We start from the raw sequence: 17660 nt of genomic DNA, 5'->3' as shown, positions 1-17660 counted from the left end.
TAAAAATAATTATTTAGTCAATAAAATGCCAGAAAATTAAAAGAAAAATTCAAATAAAGGCCCATCACATGTTTCCAGAGACTAAAATAACTCCTTTAAATGTCTTGCTTTGGCCAAAACCCAAAGTTATATTCAATATTTGGCTAAAAAATGATAAAAAAATTCTTTTTTTGTTGATCAGCTAATTAACAAATGAACCAGTTGTTTCACCTCTAATTGCTAGTGTGACTTTTAAAGGCTTTCATTCAGTGAAAATGATCTGAATTTAATTCTTTATCACGTAGCATAGCGAGCAGGAACAAAGTGTGTTCACTCGATTTTAGCTCCGTTTTTGGTCTCCACCAGCTCCTGACTGTGTGCTAACGCTGAAAACGCCACACGAGAGCGGTGAGATTGAACCAAAACATTGACGTTGTGGGCTGGACAGCTTAATAACTTCATCACTACCAGTCACGTTAATATAAAAAATATATATAAATTATAGCAAATTCTTAAAATTCTCTATAAAATCAACCTTTTTCCAGGAAACTTCCGGTTCATAGAATGAAATGTTATCACTGTATCTGCTGTTTGTTTACTTTGTTTATGTGAACTTTTAATTTATTTCTTTTTTCCTTTACTTTAAAATAATAGCTGCACCTTTTCTTGGTGATAGTTTTGCGCCTGTAAGAGCGACCAATGCAAGATGTTATATCGGTGAAGGCGTTTATATTAGTAGAAGTTGGTGATTCGTGTTCATAAAGGGTGACACCTGATTATCGTACGGTAGGTTAGATGACCGTGACTGAATGTTATATTAAAGGGAAGTTCTGAGGTTCACCAAAAGACTAACTGTATGTAATTGATAATGTAACGGGGGGGGTTTGATTAGAAGCTTTCGTCACCAGCACTTCTGTTGCTTTGCCGGTTTCCTCGTTAAGATGCACGCGTTTGTAGACGTCTGCAAAAAAATTTAAAAAATCACGATGAGATGCACTTTGGAAAATTACACACTGTCCAACGTTCTCCTGACACTTTACATGTCTGTTAAATGTAATCATTATCAAGAGTCCTGAATAATCTGCTGTGTGTGTTTTCACCCGTTTCATGATTGGACCTCATGGATTATGTCTGAGCCATAAAACATGAAGCAAGACGAGACGGATGATTTGTGTCTTTTTGTTGCTGCGTCAGTCCGTTATAAAATATGATTAATTTATAGACTGAGAAAGTTGGACTTGGACATCGTAAACCACGGATACATTCTGATAATTATAAAATGTTTTCTTTTAATCTGATGTAATAAATCTGCTTTGACGTCAGACACCCAGATACACTGTCGCACTCCAGACGAGCTCAACGCAGCCTGAAAGCAAAACTGGAGACAACAATTTTTAAAGAAAATCTAAACGTTACTATGGCATATAAATAAATAAAAGTAAATATATGTAATCATCTTTCTTGGTGCATTAGGAAGAGCAAACATCATAAATTACTGCAATCCGTTTTCAAATAAATAAACATTTGATGTTCCCACCTCGTGACCGATGACTTTCATAATGACGAAGAGTTAATCCGACATGACAATAAAGAGAAATACAGCTGTTATTATTCAATGATGCACCGCTAGTTTTCAATGTATTCCACTGAGAGTTATTGTTCCGGTTCATTTGGTGCATTTAAACCCGATATTGACGATCAAAAACACAACAAAAACAATGTCAACATTGCATCTTTATTGGCCGTCATCAAAATCAGTCTCTCTTCAAACTCTGTACATTCAGTAAGAAACAAAACTCGGCCATTTAACCCACTCCGTCCTCTAACTGTGTGTCGGTACGCATTCGAGTGAATAACGCGTGTTGAAATGTGGGCGGGGCCACGTTGCATGTGGTTTCCAGGTCCACGATTGCCAAAATATTAAGTGATTTCAGTTGCGCAATATGATAACGAAATCAGGGACTTTTTGCATCATTTGTTTCAGGTCTGCAAAGTCAGGAATTTGGCAACAATTCAAGTGCTTTTCACACGTTTTAACTAAGCGATTGGGTCATTCCACCTTAAAGCTCAACCCTGTCATTTGTGTATTGAGGGTCGAATAAATACTCCACTCAGTTGATATTCTTTAAAAAGTCAGATCGTGTGTTAAGATAATGGATGGAAAAAAAAGCCCACAAGGCTTTAAACAATATTTGCTTTGTTGACGATACGATAAAGTAAAACGTGTCTTCCCTGGCAACAAATCAGGAGTCACGTTGCTTTAAATAGTGAATACCGTCCTGATCCAGTAAAAGTTTAATTAAAAAATAATCAAACATGAGGTCCAAAAGAAATCCCAAACTCTAATATATATATATATCTTCATGTTTTCGAGTCGTATTCTCCAGCTCTTAGTGGGAGTATGTGAGGGGTTCACATCCTCCGCGCTGCATCAGAGTGCTTGTGTTAATGTCAGAAATGCTTCAGATGAAACCGGAAAAAGCTTCACGTTCTGAGCAGACGGCTGACATCCTTTACCTCCAATCGCCCCGCCCTCGGAGCTGGGCGAGCTGTGATTGTGATTGGCTCTCACCTCTCTGGGTAGCCCTCCCACTGGACACCCGGGAGAGGATTTGATTGGCTGACAGTGACTGCAGGGTTTGGGTTTGGGGTCGGGGTGGAGGGGGGGCAAAGCTCTCAGGGTCAGGACTGTATCGTTCCCTTGAGGTACCACATCCCTGCGTGGCTGCTGCAGCACTCCTGGAACAACAGACGGCAAGTTAGATCGACGATATTAAAAAAAACAACAAAAAATAGCTCAAGTTAAGGTACAAGTTCAGTCTCATGACTCACATGGAGCACCCTGTCGACATCCGCCTTTGAGACGTCTCCAAACTCCTGTGCCAGTCTGGCTTGGATGATGTTCCTCCTGATGCGGTAGTTCTTGTTGAACAGGTCGTACAGCAGCCGACGATGCTGCAGAAGGAAAAACACAGGATTCATTTAATTCAGGATATGATTTCTTTGCCCAAGCCTATTTATCTGGTGGTAGAAGTAAAAAAAAATAAAACATTTTGGGTCAGTTTTATATTTAAAAATCTATATAAAAGCCTTATAGTCATACAAACATCCTGTGAATCCAATATTGCTAATGATTGCGGATTTGGTGAAAATAAATTCATAAAAAATAATAGAAGAAATATTAAGGGAATAGCTCGACAATTTGCACTCTCGAGAGTTGGATAAGAAGATCGGTCCATTGCAGCCACATATTATATTATATAAGTCCTGCTCACATATTAACAAGTTGTATCTTGGCTGTGTAATGAGTAAAAAACTGTGAACCATGTGACCATGGCCGACTTACAGTAAATAGAAATAAGAAACTAAAAGACTAAATCCAGCTCAAACTAGAAAGGTGTAACCCACACTGGGCTGAAAGTCAAATAAGTCTTATAAGACGAGAGAAAAAGCACACTTGGTGTCACGGCTTTGCCTCTTCCACTTTGGTTGCGGCTGACAAACAGAACCGTGTCCGGCTCATGGCCCACGCTACAACATCTGCGTGTGGTTTCAGACATTTCAGCGCTCGCTGAAGGCTTTGACTTGTGGTTTTGGTGCGTTTTTAAGCTTGCATAAGTCTGCAGGTAGAGTCAAGAGACAAGAAGGATCAAACCACGATACACCTGATAAAAAAAAAGAAAAAGAAGTGTTTACCTTGTCAAACTCGTCTCCAGTCTCCCACAAACCAAACACCTTCTGTTCATCGGGGGCTGCTGTGGTCTGAGCAGGAAACTAAAGTTGGAGGGAAAGAGTAATGTTAGAAAACCTGACCTGAAGTCAGTAACAAACAATGAACTGTGTGTTTATCAAAGACTTGATGATTTGTCTGTTAATGTGACAAGATGCCAAAACAAGAACGCTGCTGTGATCAGAAGGAGGAGGAGGCTGACCATCCAGACACCACCTACGACTCAAAACTGATCTATTACCTGCCAGACATCCAAACAATCTGTGTTTACAGTGATGCAGAAGGCAAGTCACCTGATTCCAGATCTGCCTGCGTTTGCAAAAAAAACAACAAACCGGCTTAGTCCCTCGCTGAGCATTAATGAGCTTTGCTTTGAGGCCAATAATCTGTTACATAACAAAGACCCAGCCAGCCGCTCCCCATACAGCGGGGTGGGGGGGTTAAAATCCTCTAACGTATATAGATTGGATAAGACCTAAGCTGGGACAGTGCTGGTCCTGGCAGGAGATCTGGCTGCTCAACTGAACTAAAGAGAGGATGCGGCACAGATCACAGCACTCCCCGCCCTACGAGCAAACACCACAGCAAGTAAAACACAGAGATCACATCCACCCGTATTAAGCCTACAAACGGCCAACCGTAGTTTAAACACAGAGGACGGAGCCGACTCACGGAGGTATCGGGTGGCTGCAGGAACTCGAGCGAGGTTTGCATTATTTCTACCGCTTTACAAGCAACAAAGCACTCACGAGTAAAACGATCGTTAGTGCCGTTATTCTGGTGGGGAAAACCGATAGCTGCATTCAGGCTGGGAAAACCCCCTCACTCAGTACCCACGGGCAGTCTTACACCAGACCGGGAGCCGAGAAGAAGCTCGTAATCCAGGACAAAAAAAAGTGGCGTAATCTCAGCACTTCTAAAACCAGACGTGCAGGATTAATAGAGGACAAACAAGGACAAATGTCGATCAAATAATCTAACCATTAATCAACTGTGATGGACGATTGTATACATTGTAAACAGACCGTGTAGCATTTACTGTGCAGCATTCCATCAAATAGAGATGCACAGTAAATGATCATTTACGATACATTTTCGGTATCAATACAACTAATTATGTTCTAATTAATGTATACAATTTCCCAGAGCCCATAGTGATGTTTGCAAACGTCCTCTTCTATCAGACAAACAACCCAACAATCAAAGTATTCCTCTAAACTGTGATACGAGAGTAAGAAAAAATGGAAAATCATTAAAAAAAAACTCATCTAAAATCATCTAATCAATTAAACTAGTACTAACTGCACTGTGTAATGAGCACACGAGAAAAAAATAAAACAATTGCTGCCATTCAGAGTTGTAAATTCCTTCTGAATTCTTCGTCACCTATACCTTATATACAACAGAGATGGAGAGAAGGAAGAAAAATAGGAGCTTCCAGAGCGAATGAATGGGAGATTTACATCCAAAACCTTGTAAATCCCAGGTTTTTACAGTAGAAATCCTCCCCGAATACTCACAGGCACCATTATCTGTTTGCACTGGCAGAGCAGTATGGCGTCCTGCAGCATGTGGTCCGAGATGGAGGGGTAGACGCTCCGTCCCACCGGCATGGAAGCCAGGTGGAGGCTGAACAGCCTCTTAAACTCGTTCAGCGTCAGTACAAAATGCTTCCTGAAAGTCTTGATCACAAAGTCGTGCAGCTCCGGGGACGGCGCGTTGCCGGGACTCCCTCCGTTCCCGTTGGTGTGGTCGAAGGCGGGGGAGGGGTAACCGTTGATAGAACCGTTGGGGATAGAGGAGGAGGTGTCCATGGGTTCGTCTTCCCTGTCGCTGACGGGTTCCTGCTTGACTTGGACGTTGCTGCTGCTGCCCGCCCGTCTGGCATCCATGTCCTTCTGCAGGGACGACTCGTTTCCTTGAGCGCGCTCCTGCGCCGCCTTCAAACGCTGCTCCCCGCTGATGTGCACGGGCTCTAGAAAAACCACACAGACATCAAGTCAGGTATGTGTTTCCTGATTGTCGAATGTGTCAACACAGAAACGCGGCACACACCAGGCTGAGAGGAATTCTTTGGCATGAAGTCTTCTTTGGAGAAGTTAAAGACCTTTTCCAACCTTCAAAGAAAGAGATCAGTACAAATTAAAAACCACAACCATCCCAGAGCTTTTCATCACACTTCCATGACTGACAACTGTTTGATTAAAACTTTGAGTGTAACCTACTTGCTCTGGATGCCAAGCCACAGCATGTGTTGCCTGTGGGCGACGTCTGGGTGTTTCTTAATGAATTCTGCATCGGTAGGCAGCAGGAACTCCCAGCCCCGGTTGACTCGAGGGGCGGCCACGTGCTCCAGGAACTCCTTCACGTCCTCTGGGGGAAGCTGGCACAGGACGGGGAAGAACGTGTTAGTGTGCTTTACCTGAATGAACAGAACATCTGTAGCCTCAAGGTGACAAGAAAGCATTCAAAGACACTTCTGCTTCAGTGAGGCCGCTCAGCATCTAAACAACTATGAAAGAGTGCGGTGAACTCCCTTCAGCATCAACAAGAATGTGGTTTTCTAATCACAAAAAGTAATGCAAATATATCTCATTCAAAAAAGGCTTGTTATTTAACTGGACCTGCACTTTTTCTTCAATAAATCAGAAGGATAAACTTGCAATACATCCAACCAATTCAGTCCAGATCCAGTGAAATTAAAAACACATCACACTTCCACAAACAACTTCCTAGCTAAACATGTTGAAGACCCACGAGACTAATTTACCATGAAAGCAGCCTCTGGGGGGGACAGCGCTTATTTTGAGGCTGAGCGGTTCCAACAATTCAGTTTTTTACTGCTTACTTATAAATCAATTTATAAGATGATACAATTTACCAAAATTAGTTGTAAACTAAACCAAACTCCTGAAATTAGATTTGGGCAGAAAGATGCTCCAGATGTCATTACCAGGCAGGAACATTCAGTCATTTATGGTCCTGTGATACTTACTTTGATGATGGATGTAATCTCCTTTCTCATCACAGAGCGCTCCAGAGTGAACCTCCACATCTAAATTAAAAAAGAAGCAAACAACTGAGTCACTGTGACTTTAAATCCAAGCCAACTACACACAAAACAGCAGTTTAATTTTAAGTAAAGAGTGACGGCAGCACACCACAAAGTCCCGGCCACGACAGAGCACTTCTGCAGGGACGCCACTGTGAGGACTGCAGGTGTTTTTAGGATACAGAACATCACTGTGGATAAAAAAACACACTGTGACATCACTCAGGTGTTTAATGTGAAAACTAGCAAATCATTAAGATCACACGGCCGCAGAGCTCATTTTAAAAACACCACCTTTAATCTGCGTCAAGCTTTGAGTGACACTTTCTCTCACCTCTTGACGACCCAGTTGCCCTGAACCAGCAGCGCCACCTGTTGGATGCAGCGCAGCGCTGCGGTTGAGTCTGTGCCGGAGGCGAGCAGGCCCATCAGGTTAGCGAACGGCATCACCTTGACTAAAGACCAGAGGAGACATGAGGAGTGAGATGGAGGAACGTGATAAAAACTGAACAGTTCCACTCAGACTGCAAAATGAAAACCAGCCTGCACCTCAGTTTGGATGCTTTCAATCATTTACATTAAAAGTTTTCAAACCATTTCACATGTCTGACATCCATACTAATGCTTTGTCGCCCCCATCTGGCACAAAGAAAAACTGCATGAGTAATTGGACTCATTGATATTTAGATAAAAAGAATGAAAATCTCACAAATAATGACAATTCTTCAAAAAGCAGACGCCCTGCTATCTTACTGATATGTAAATGGACATGTTTCATCATACAACATTGGTGGCAGAGTCTTACTCGAGCAAGGCATGTGGACTGGAGGAGCCAGGGGATTGAACCGCCAACCTCGTGGCACAGTTTGGCCCAAATGTAATGGATTTTGTCTGAATGTGTTGGCCTACCATTCTTCATCAGCGTCTTGACTTGCTCCCCCAGTGGCAGAGTGCGGAGCTGAGCCATGGAGAGCACGTTACTGGGACCGACTGGCTTCACACTGAATTACAGAATAAACAAAAACAAAACGTCAATGAAGATTCTCTGGAAGTGTCATCTTGTTTTAATATAAAACCTGTTCAAACTTACACTTTTTCCTCAGCAAGAGGGGGCATGAGCATCGCCAGGTACTCCCTGCAAAATAAGAGAGAGCATGTAAAAAATGTAACCTTCAGGAATTACATGAGGACAACAGAACTATAAGAACTGAACCAATAGTCCTGCTGGAAGATACACAATATATAAATTAATATAAGTAAAACCTCAGAGAATGGCAAGCCAGGGAATCAGTCGTCACTAACTAGCAGACATTTAATTAATTCCACATGAGTCATATTTACACTTAAACCAAACAAGTACTTTGGTGGTGGAAAATACTCATATAGAGGCGACATTAAGTTACAAGGCAAGCTTAGGTCAGTTTGATCATTTGAAGTGAGTGAATATGGACAACCAGGGTTGACAATACTGGCTGTTTGTTACCAAAAAATCCAAAGAATACGTCAAAGACTAGGGACGTCACGAGAACCAATACTTTGGGCGATGCCAAAAGGGCGACAATACTAATTTATTGATACTCACTTAGGAGTTTTGACCAGTTCAGAGTTCTCCGAGGCGTCCACCGTCTGGCAAAACAGGTACTGCCTTTCGTGCTCCGAGCGTCCATCCTGAAATTAAATGACAAAACACAAAACTGATGGGTTTTCCCACAAACCCTACACTAACGGTTTAGGCATTCTGATGGCTGTGTGCTCCCCCTACCTTGACACCGTGGTAGTGCAGGTGGACCCAGGGCTCCTCGGCCTGTTTCCTCTGGAGGAACTCGTACGACTGGATCCTCCTCTGCCGGGCCTGCTCCGACTCAGGACGAGCAAACCTCACCTGGAGTGGAGAAACACACGAGTATAAATGATGGGTTTACAGTGGCATGTGAATTCAGTGCAATCGTGAATGTGTGTGTGTGTGTGTGTGTGTGTGTGTGTGTGTGTGTGTGTGGTGTGCAAGTCTTCACCGTGATGGCCTTGGCGTCTTCCTCGGCTTCATCCTGGGAGGAATCTCCCCCTGGAGACAAAAGACTATGTTCATGTAACAGTGGTCACCGCAGCAGTTTAAAGACATTTTTTTCTTTAAAAAAAAAAAGGATCAGAATTCTATAATTCTATAAATATTTATTTATTTACAAAAGAGTTAATTGAAACGGTAAAGAATAAAAAAAGAAGCTTTAACCGTATTCTTCTGCTAAAAAGAAACAAATTCTACTCTTAGAACTCAATGATTACGTTTTGCCAAACAGACACACCTTCATTGGCTGCCTCCCTCTCTCTGGTTTTGGTGTCCGCCTTGTCCAGGTACGAGAAGCTCGGTCTCATCTGGAGGATTCCCGTCAGAGGTGTGACGTGCAGCTCACCTGTTGACAAGAAGAGAATACAATCACAAACCCAAGCGCTACTTTTGGTGCTGGATTGTGAATCATATTGACACGTTTTGGTTATCTTCCATGTAAACACAGTTAAGATTTAAAAGGTAACACTGATAAACACCCATATTGACTCTGAACACGTGAGCGACCTTTGTGGATTTTACAAGCAGCAGCAACGAGGTCAGAATAAAACAAAACACATGGTGCTTAAGTGGACTACGGGATCGGACCTTTTCGAAACACAGCAGCGGCATATCTGGAGGTGTTGGTGGTAGCCTGGATGGAGGTGAAGGTCTGTTTATCCATCATTTTCCTGGAGAAGAAAACAAGAGAGAAATGCTCAGGCCAAAGAACTAACTGGCTAATTATTCAGCTAGATTCAGAAAGAAAAGTCTGACCAAACTTGGCATCATTTTGTAAAGTCATCCAATTTGTGTTCTTACCACAACTTACATGAGATGCCAATCTCATGTCTGGACAATACATAGGGAAGCTACAGCCAACAGCTGGTTAGCTTAGCTTAGCATAAAGACTGATAACGGGGGAAACTGCCAGCTTGGCTTCCAACAGAAAAGAAAAATCAACCTAATAGCATCTCAAAAGCTCATGAACACATTATATCCCGTTTGGTCCGTACGAAAACTAGTCCACAAATGTGTTTTGGGGGATTAGGTGCAGAACTATGTCTTGGTTCTGAAAAACAGCTGAGAGAAAGTCTGGGAAATAGTTTCCCTAGTCTCCCGTCTTCATGCAATGCTAACCTGTAGCTTCATATTTGACATACAGACCTGACAGTGATGACGTTTGCCAGAAAGGAACGATTTCCCAAAAATTTCAAATTTTTTGCTTTAAACACTGGTAGCGTTTGAGTAATGAGTTTTAACAGCAGACTTACACTGAATAGGTGTTGGTTTCGTCGTAAGTCGTGCCGTCCACATTCAGAGCTATCTGCTCTCCTTTGCTGCGACAGTAGTTTGGACTCATTGTGTCGACGGCCATTTCTAACTCCACCTGTATTTATGGAGCCGAATGAAAAAAAAAACACATCACGAACATTTCCTACACTTATTGATGACAAAATAAGAGCTTTTTTTTTTTTTTTTTTTACCCTTTGCTGCTTGGGTTTGATCTTAGCCGCTAAGTGGTTGACGTCATCATAGGTCATGTTGTTGGGTCGGACAGGGTACTGGGTCAGGATAAATAACAAAAAGGTGATTAGTGAGTGACACTTTAGACTTTACACATCATTCACACATCAGAATAAAAAGAGTTGAGTTAACGTACAGAAACAAAAAGGGAGTCAACAAAAGATAAACATTACCTGGAAGAGATACAGCTTATCTGCAAGGCTTTTGGCAAGATACACATCGATCTAAAAAGGAAGAGAAAATACATAAATATAGAAAGTGATGAGGAGCTGATAGATGTATTTGAGTATCACAAGGGATATAGAAAGTCATTAATTCACAAATAAATCAGCTTCTCAATAGGTTAACTATAATGACAAAGTAACAACTTATGTTAAATTAGTATTTCCGGTAACTACATCACCCAGCGAAAAAGCATGTTATTAAATAGTTCCTGGATAACAATGCAGGTATTTGACGTAAAATAATAAGCTATACAATATCTCTCCAGCCTTGTTTTTTTTGGTCACTTAGCCTGCAAACATACCTCCTCTATAATGGGGTCATCGTCATCCCCGCTGGCCATATTGATGTGCACAGAGCGGAGGAGAGGAGATGAAACCGGAGCAGCAGATCTCAGACCTGGAGACAAAGACACGCTCAGTTATCAGTTAGACTTGCACACCTACAGGTCCACTTCATCGCTGCCAATAATAAATGGTGATAATAAAGCAAACAGATGACAGGTAGTTGGTGGTTAGTGAGAACACTGATTCAGCACATTAGAAGGCTAAGATTCATCACTGTTTGTGTTGTCTTCAGTCTGTTTTTTTTATTTTTTTTTTAAATTAACCCACACAATAAAGTTAACCCCTCAAAGTTAGCCAGGACCATGCAGTCTGTCAAGGGGTGCCATCACTGACACAACCAGGTAAATCTGGCATGAAAGCAAGACGAGTGCAATCAATATTAAATCACTTATATCCTTGCAAACACCACGTGACAAACACCACATACAGTTAACACGTACACAAACGACAGAGATCGCAGTTAAGCATCGCAAAACAAAAAAAATTCAAGTCATATCACAGGCTATGCTAGCTACATAGCAAGCTAGCAACAAACCCCCAAAGCTTCTTGTCACAGGCCTGCCCTTTAACACTAACGGGTTACGTTCCGCCCATTCCGATGTTAAGTTAAAACAACACACACTTAAACGAAAGCACCTTTAAATCCTCGTACACACGAACGTTAGTGAAGAAAACGGCTAACATCCTAAAGTAGCCTAGCAACTTTAGCATAGCATTAGCAAGCTAGCTCGGCGTGCTAACACACATACACAGGCAAGTCAAAATAACACACAGTGTTAAATGGGGCCAGTTTTCTTTCATTAAAAAACCGACACCAGACCAGATTGAGCGTTCAGCTCTCACCTGCACACGTCACGGGCTTTTAGCTATCTCATCGGTGTGTGACAAGCCCAGGAGTGAGGTGCGTAGAGAGGCGCAGGAGCGGTGACTAACTCCGGCTGCTGGACACTGTCGGCGTCGCTACCATGTTGACTCCACACACAGACACGTGGGGAGGAGCCCGCTCCCACAATGCACAGCGAGACCCCTTTATTACAGCCCCACCACCCCAGTTTGCTTCGCTTGTTTTGTTAGCGCGTACAGTGCAAGATCAGCGTTCACTACTTCATTGATTTTTATACAGCAAGTATTTTAGTGCAGGATGTGCAAAAATACAACTTGGCAGCGGTGGGATTCGAACCCACGCCTCCGAAGAGACTGGAGCCTTAATCCAGCGCCTTAGACCGCTCGGCCACGCTACCTTCTGGCCCAACGAGACTCACGAACTACATAACGATAAAACTCGACCGTGGTTAAATATTGAATGATATTTTACATTCTTAAAGGCGCCATATGTAAGAATGTGGCCAAGAACGTTACTACACCAACATTCAAAACACTGCGGCGAGTCGTATCCGCCATGGGGGAAACTGATCCCGGGCCCTTCTCCCCCGTCTTTGACGGACGAGTGTTCTCCAGCCTTGGTGAGGATGACAGCCAATCAGATCCGCTGCTGCTCCAACATTCTCCCACCAATCGCCTTCGCCCAGCTCCAACATTTGACCAATCACGACGGAGAAATGTTGGACAGAGCCGAGCGAAGCCGAGCGAAGCCGAGGAGATTTACAGGTAAACTACATTATTAGGAGTATTAAAAAAACACTCACATCAGAAATGACACCTAAAAGCTAAATAATAGTGTTTCATGTAGAACAGCTATATGAAATAACAACTTAATCTTTCATTGTGTTGTTAATAATATGAATTTTTTAAACTGATGTCAGTATATTCTTTGCCATGCTTTTTCAGGCTCCAGACCTTGAGACAGATCGTCAAGGTCCAGTGCCTGTCCTGGTCACCGTAAGTAATATAACATTTAATGTCATTCTGTAGAGCATAATCTTGTGATTTTTCTTAACATTTCCTGCAGCCCTACCTCCTCGGACATCAGCCCTACCTCCTCGGACATCAGCCCTACCTCCTCGGACATCAGCCCTACCTCCTGGCACATCAGCCCTGGCTCCTGGCACATGCCCTGCCCTCTACTGAGACTGGAGTGCTTTTGCAGGATGAAGATATGGTAAGTGTGTGTGTGAGATCAATTTTGATTATGTAGGTGTATATGCCCAACTCTTACATATACACACTTACACACAGTACATATGCACACACTCTGGATGATGTGTACTTTAAAGAAACTGTGAAGGTTGTAAGGTTTGCTATTTTCTTATTTGCACAGGCCGTTGATGACCAAAATGTTCCTGGGTACCAGCACGTGGACAGGCTTGCTGAGTACTTGGTGAAGCTTCGGGAGCAGGCCTCTCTCTGTCTCACCAACCAGCAGGCCAGTGCAATCATAGCACTGTGGGGGAAGCTGGATGAAGGTGACAAGCAGCGGGCGATCTACGCACTTTTGAGTGGCCGGTTCAGGACACCGAAGAAGCCCTCACAAGTTCCTGGTGTGGAGAGCACCACCCGTTGCTTGTTGGGTGCAAGTAGTGCACCTGCCCAGTGGCCTGACTGCTGTCGGTTGGTGGAGAGCATTTTTATTAGGCTCTGCGATCTCCACCAAGAGCCAGTGAGGAAAGGGCTGCGTCTAGGTGGTCCTTAATTCTTAGGGACTACCACAAAATCAGGCAGCTCATTGTTGGGAACTCCCTGGTGATGCATTGTAAATAAATAAATAATGCTTGTAAATAATAGTTAAATTGTAAATAGTTTGAAATGTTTGTTTATTTTTTGAATACTTTGTACTTTGTTTGTTGTATGGATAGTGTTGTGTGAATAGTTGTGTGAATTTTCTATTTTTCTATTTGATTCTTTATTTTACTTGTTGCACTTTTCATAGTCTGTTCTAATTAAATCTTTCTAAAGTTGTTGTTTCTTTTCTCCATGAACAAACAAACAAACAAACACAGCGTACACCAAAGGTACAAGTGGGTGTTTTTTATGATGATAATGACAACATTCAATAACAGTAAAATGGTATGTTATTTACAAGTTAATTAACTTGAACTCTTGGAAAAAACACCATGCTATTACATTTAATTTATTATTATACAGGAAAATATTAAAAGTAACAGTTAAATTCTTACAGTTTCGGTACACTGTGCAGCACATCAACAGCATAAAATGCTCAGAGGAGGCATTACTATTACTGATATATGGTGGAGGTGCTCTCTGGTAAACATGAGGAGAAAATTCAGAATGGTCAGCAATGGAAAGATCATGGGTTCGAATCCCGGCCCCGTTTCATCAAAAACACAAAAATGTCCAACTTGCATCCAGGCAGCTAGAAAAGTATTACAAGATAGACAGATGTTCCTCTCTTTCCTCCTCTTCTCTCTTTTTACCTCTTTATCTCCCTTTTTTCTTCTTCCCCCTTCTCCCCCGTCTTTGACGGCCGAGTGTTCCCCAGCCGGCCCTTCTCCCCCGTCTTTGACGGACGAGTGTTCTCCAGCCTTGGTGAGGATGACAGCCAATCAGATCCGCTGCTGCTCCAACATTCTCCCACCAATCACCTTCACCCAGTTCCAACATTTGACCAATCACGACGGAGAAATGTTGGACAGAGCCGAGCGAAGCCGAGCGAAGCCGAGGAGATTTACAGGTAAACTACATTATTAGGAGTATTAAAAAAACACTCACATCAGAAATGACACCTAAAAGCTAAATAATAGTGTTTCATGTAGAACAGCTATATTAAATAACTTAATCTTTCATTGTGTTGTTAATAATATGAATTTAAACTGATGTCAGTATATTCCTTGCCATGCTTTTTCAGGCTCCAGACCTTGAGACATCAGCCCTGGCTCCTCGGACATCAGCCCTGGCTCATGGCACATCAGCCCTACCTCCTGGCACATCAGCCCTACCTCTTCGGACATCAGCCCTACCTCTTGGGACATTAGCCCTACCTCCTCGGACATCAGCCCTACCTCCTCGGACATCAGCCCTACCTCTTCGGACATCAGCCCTACCTCCTCGGACATCAGCCCTACCTCCTCGGACATCAGCCCTACCTCAGCCCTACCTCCTCGGACATCAGCCCTACCTCCTCGGACATCAGCCCTAACTCCTGGCACATCAGCCCTACCTCCTCGGACATCAGCCCTAACTCCTCGGACATCAGCCCTGGCTCCTGGCACATCAGCCCTGCCCTCTACTGAGACTGGAGTGCTTTTGCAGGATGAAGATATAGTAAGTGTGTGTGTTCAGGACACCGAAGAAGCCCTCACAAGTTCCTGGTGTGGAGAGCACCACCCGTTGCTTGTTGGGTGCAAGTAGTGCACCTGCCCAGTGGCCTGACTGCTGTCGGTTGGTGGAGAGCATTTTTATTAGGCTCTGCGATCTCCACCAAGAGCCAGTGAGGAAAGGGCTGTGTCTAGGTGGTCCTTAATTCTTAGGGACTACCACAAAATCAGGCAGCTCATTGTTGGGAACTCCCTGGTGATGCATTGTAAATAAATAAATAATGCTTGTAAATAATAGTTAAATTGTAAATAGTTTGAAATGTTTGTTTATTTTTGAATACTTTGTACTTTGTTTGTTGTGTGGATAGTGTTGTGTGAATAGTTGTGTGAATAGTTGTGTGAATTTTCTTTTTTTTATACATTTGATTCTTTATTTTACTTGTTGCACTTTTCATTGTCTGTTCTAATTAAATCTTTCAAAAGTTTATGTTTCTTTTCTCCATGAACAAACAAACAAACAAACACAGCATAAACCAAAGGAACAAGTGGGTGTTTTTAATGATAATAATGACAACATTCAATAACAGTAAAATGGTATGTTATTTACAAGTTAATTAACTTGAACTCTTGAAAAAACACCATGCTATTACATTTAATTTATTATTATACAGGAAAAGATTAAAAGTAACAGTTAAATTCTTACAGTTTTGTTACACTGTGCAGCACATCAACAGCATAAAATGCTCAGAGGAGGCATTACTATTACTGATATATGGTGGAGGTGCTCTCTGGTAAACATGAGGAGAAAATTCAGAATGGTCAGCAATGGAAAGATCATGGGTTCGAATCCCGGCCGCGTTTCATCAAAAACACAAACATTTCCAACTTGCATCTAGGCAGCTAGAAAAGTATTACAAGATAGACAAATTTTCCTCTCTTTTCTCCTCTTCTCTCTTTTTTCCTCTTTATCTCCCTTTTTTCTTCTCCCCCCTTCTCCCCCGTCTTTGACGGACGAGTGTTCCCCAGCCTTGTTGGAGGATGACAGCCAATCAGATCCGCTGCTGCTCCAACATTCTCCCACCAATCGCCTTCGCCCAGCTCCAACATTTGACCAATCACGACGGAGAAATGTTGGACAGAGCCGAGCGAAGCCGAGCGAAGCCGAGGAGATTTACAGGTAAACGTCGGCGTGTTTTATTGAGCGGTGATTTTGAAGCGAGCGACAGTGAAGACAAAGCAGAACAACAAGCGACATGGCAAGTATTAACACCTTTACTACTCTGCTGTACATAATGAAACTTTATATACTGAAGTAATTTCACCTGTCGTGTTACATGTTATGACTGACATTACACTGACAATGTGCAACTCTTATTTTTAGATCGAGAAATGTCCAATGCAGAGACCAGGACAGAGGTCTTTGTTTGGTCAAGAGAGGCAGTGTGTCTGTTAATTTCACACGCAGAAGGTAACACTGGTCAATTAAATACTCAAGTTGTGTCTGTGTGTGTGTATTAGTACACAAACTAATTTGTGACATAATATATACTCTGCCATGTCCAGGGCACTGTGCAGCCACAGACTGCAGCACCTGCACCAACACCAGCACCAGCACCTGCACCAGCACCAGCACCTGCACCAACACCTGCACCAGCACCTGCACCTGCACCAGCACCAGCAGCTGCCGTCCAGGGCACTGTGGGGCAACAGACTGCAGCAGCAGGGCAGCAGAGTGCAGCCCAGAAGCAGCAATCCCTGCTTAATTTGTCAATGGTATTTGGATAGTTATTGACACTCATAACTTGACGATTAATAATTGACATTTTCTTCACTGGGTGAATAGTTGCGTGAATAATTGTGTGAATTTTCTATTTTTCTACATTTGATTATTTATTTTACTTGTTGCACTTTTCATAGTCTGTTCTAATTAAATCTTTCAAAAGTTGACGTTTCTTTTCTCCATGAACAAACAAACAAACAAACAAACAAACAAACACAGCGTACACCAAAGGAACAAGTGGGTGTTTTTAATGATGACAATGACAACATTCAATAACAGTAAAATGGTATGTTATTTACAAGTTAATTAACTTGAACTCTTGAAAAAACACCATGCTATTACATTTAATTTATTATTATTATACAGGAAAATATTAAAAGTAGCAGTTAAATCCTTACAGTTTTGTTACACTGTGTAGCACATCAACAGCATAAAATGCTCAGAGGAGGCATTACTATTACTGATTTATGGTGGAAGTGCTCTCTGGTAAACATGAGGAGAAAATTCAGAATGGTCAGCAATGGAAAGATCATGGGTTCGAATCCCGGCCGCGTTTCATCAAAAACACAAAAATGTCCAACTTGCATCCAGGCAGCTAGAAAAGTATTACAAGATAGACAGATGTTCCTCTCTTCTCTCTTTTTTCCTCTTTATCTCCCTTTTTTCTTCTTCCCCCTTCTACCCCGTCTTTGACGGCCGAGTGTTCCCCAGCCTTGTTGGAGGATGACAGCCAATCAGATCCGCTGCTGCTCCAACATTCTCCCACCAATCGCCTTCGCCCAGCTCCAACATTTGACCAATCACGACGGA

General features: G+C 42.5%; 1 protein-coding gene across 1 annotated transcript; it reads right to left on the bottom strand.

Moving 5' to 3' along the window:
• Positions 1 to 1719: 1719 nt before the first annotated feature.
• polr3e (polymerase (RNA) III (DNA directed) polypeptide E) lies at positions 1720 to 11871 on the bottom strand. The gene is made up of 21 exons (XM_084040024.1): positions 11742 to 11871; positions 10856 to 10950; positions 10503 to 10553; positions 10290 to 10367; positions 10077 to 10192; positions 9412 to 9494; positions 9062 to 9169; positions 8774 to 8823; positions 8524 to 8643; positions 8344 to 8429; positions 7852 to 7896; positions 7671 to 7762; positions 7096 to 7216; positions 6871 to 6952; positions 6705 to 6764; positions 5935 to 6092; positions 5765 to 5826; positions 5230 to 5684; positions 3676 to 3753; positions 2812 to 2934; positions 1720 to 2718 (listed from the first exon to the last, which is right to left on the bottom strand). Exons 2-21 carry the CDS (start codon positions 10892 to 10894, stop codon positions 2662 to 2664), a joined length of 2064 nt encoding a protein of 687 aa, XP_083896150.1. The 5' UTR covers positions 10895 to 10950; positions 11742 to 11871; the 3' UTR covers positions 1720 to 2661.
• Positions 11872 to 17660: the final 5789 nt, after the last annotated feature.

Source organism: Eutrigla gurnardus (genome assembly GCF_963514095.1).
Source record: "Eutrigla gurnardus genome assembly, chromosome: 22".
NCBI lineage: Eukaryota > Metazoa > Chordata > Actinopteri > Perciformes > Triglidae > Eutrigla > Eutrigla gurnardus.
This window is presented reverse-complemented; position numbering and strand designations above follow the sequence as displayed.

Bases quoted from the DNA above. Each gene is read 5' to 3' on its own strand.
- polr3e (XM_084040024.1), bottom strand. From the start codon at position 10,894: ATGGCCAGCGGGGATGACGATGACCCCATTATAGAGGAG. The intron at 8,430-8,523 runs GTAGGGGGAGCA...ATTTAATTTCAG, and splicing joins TGCACTACCACGGTGTCAAG to GATGGACGCTCGGAGCACGA. The intron at 7,763-7,851 runs GTAAGTTTGAAC...TCTGTAATTCAG, and splicing joins CCTCTTGCTGAGGAAAAAGT to TGTGAAGCCAGTCGGTCCCA.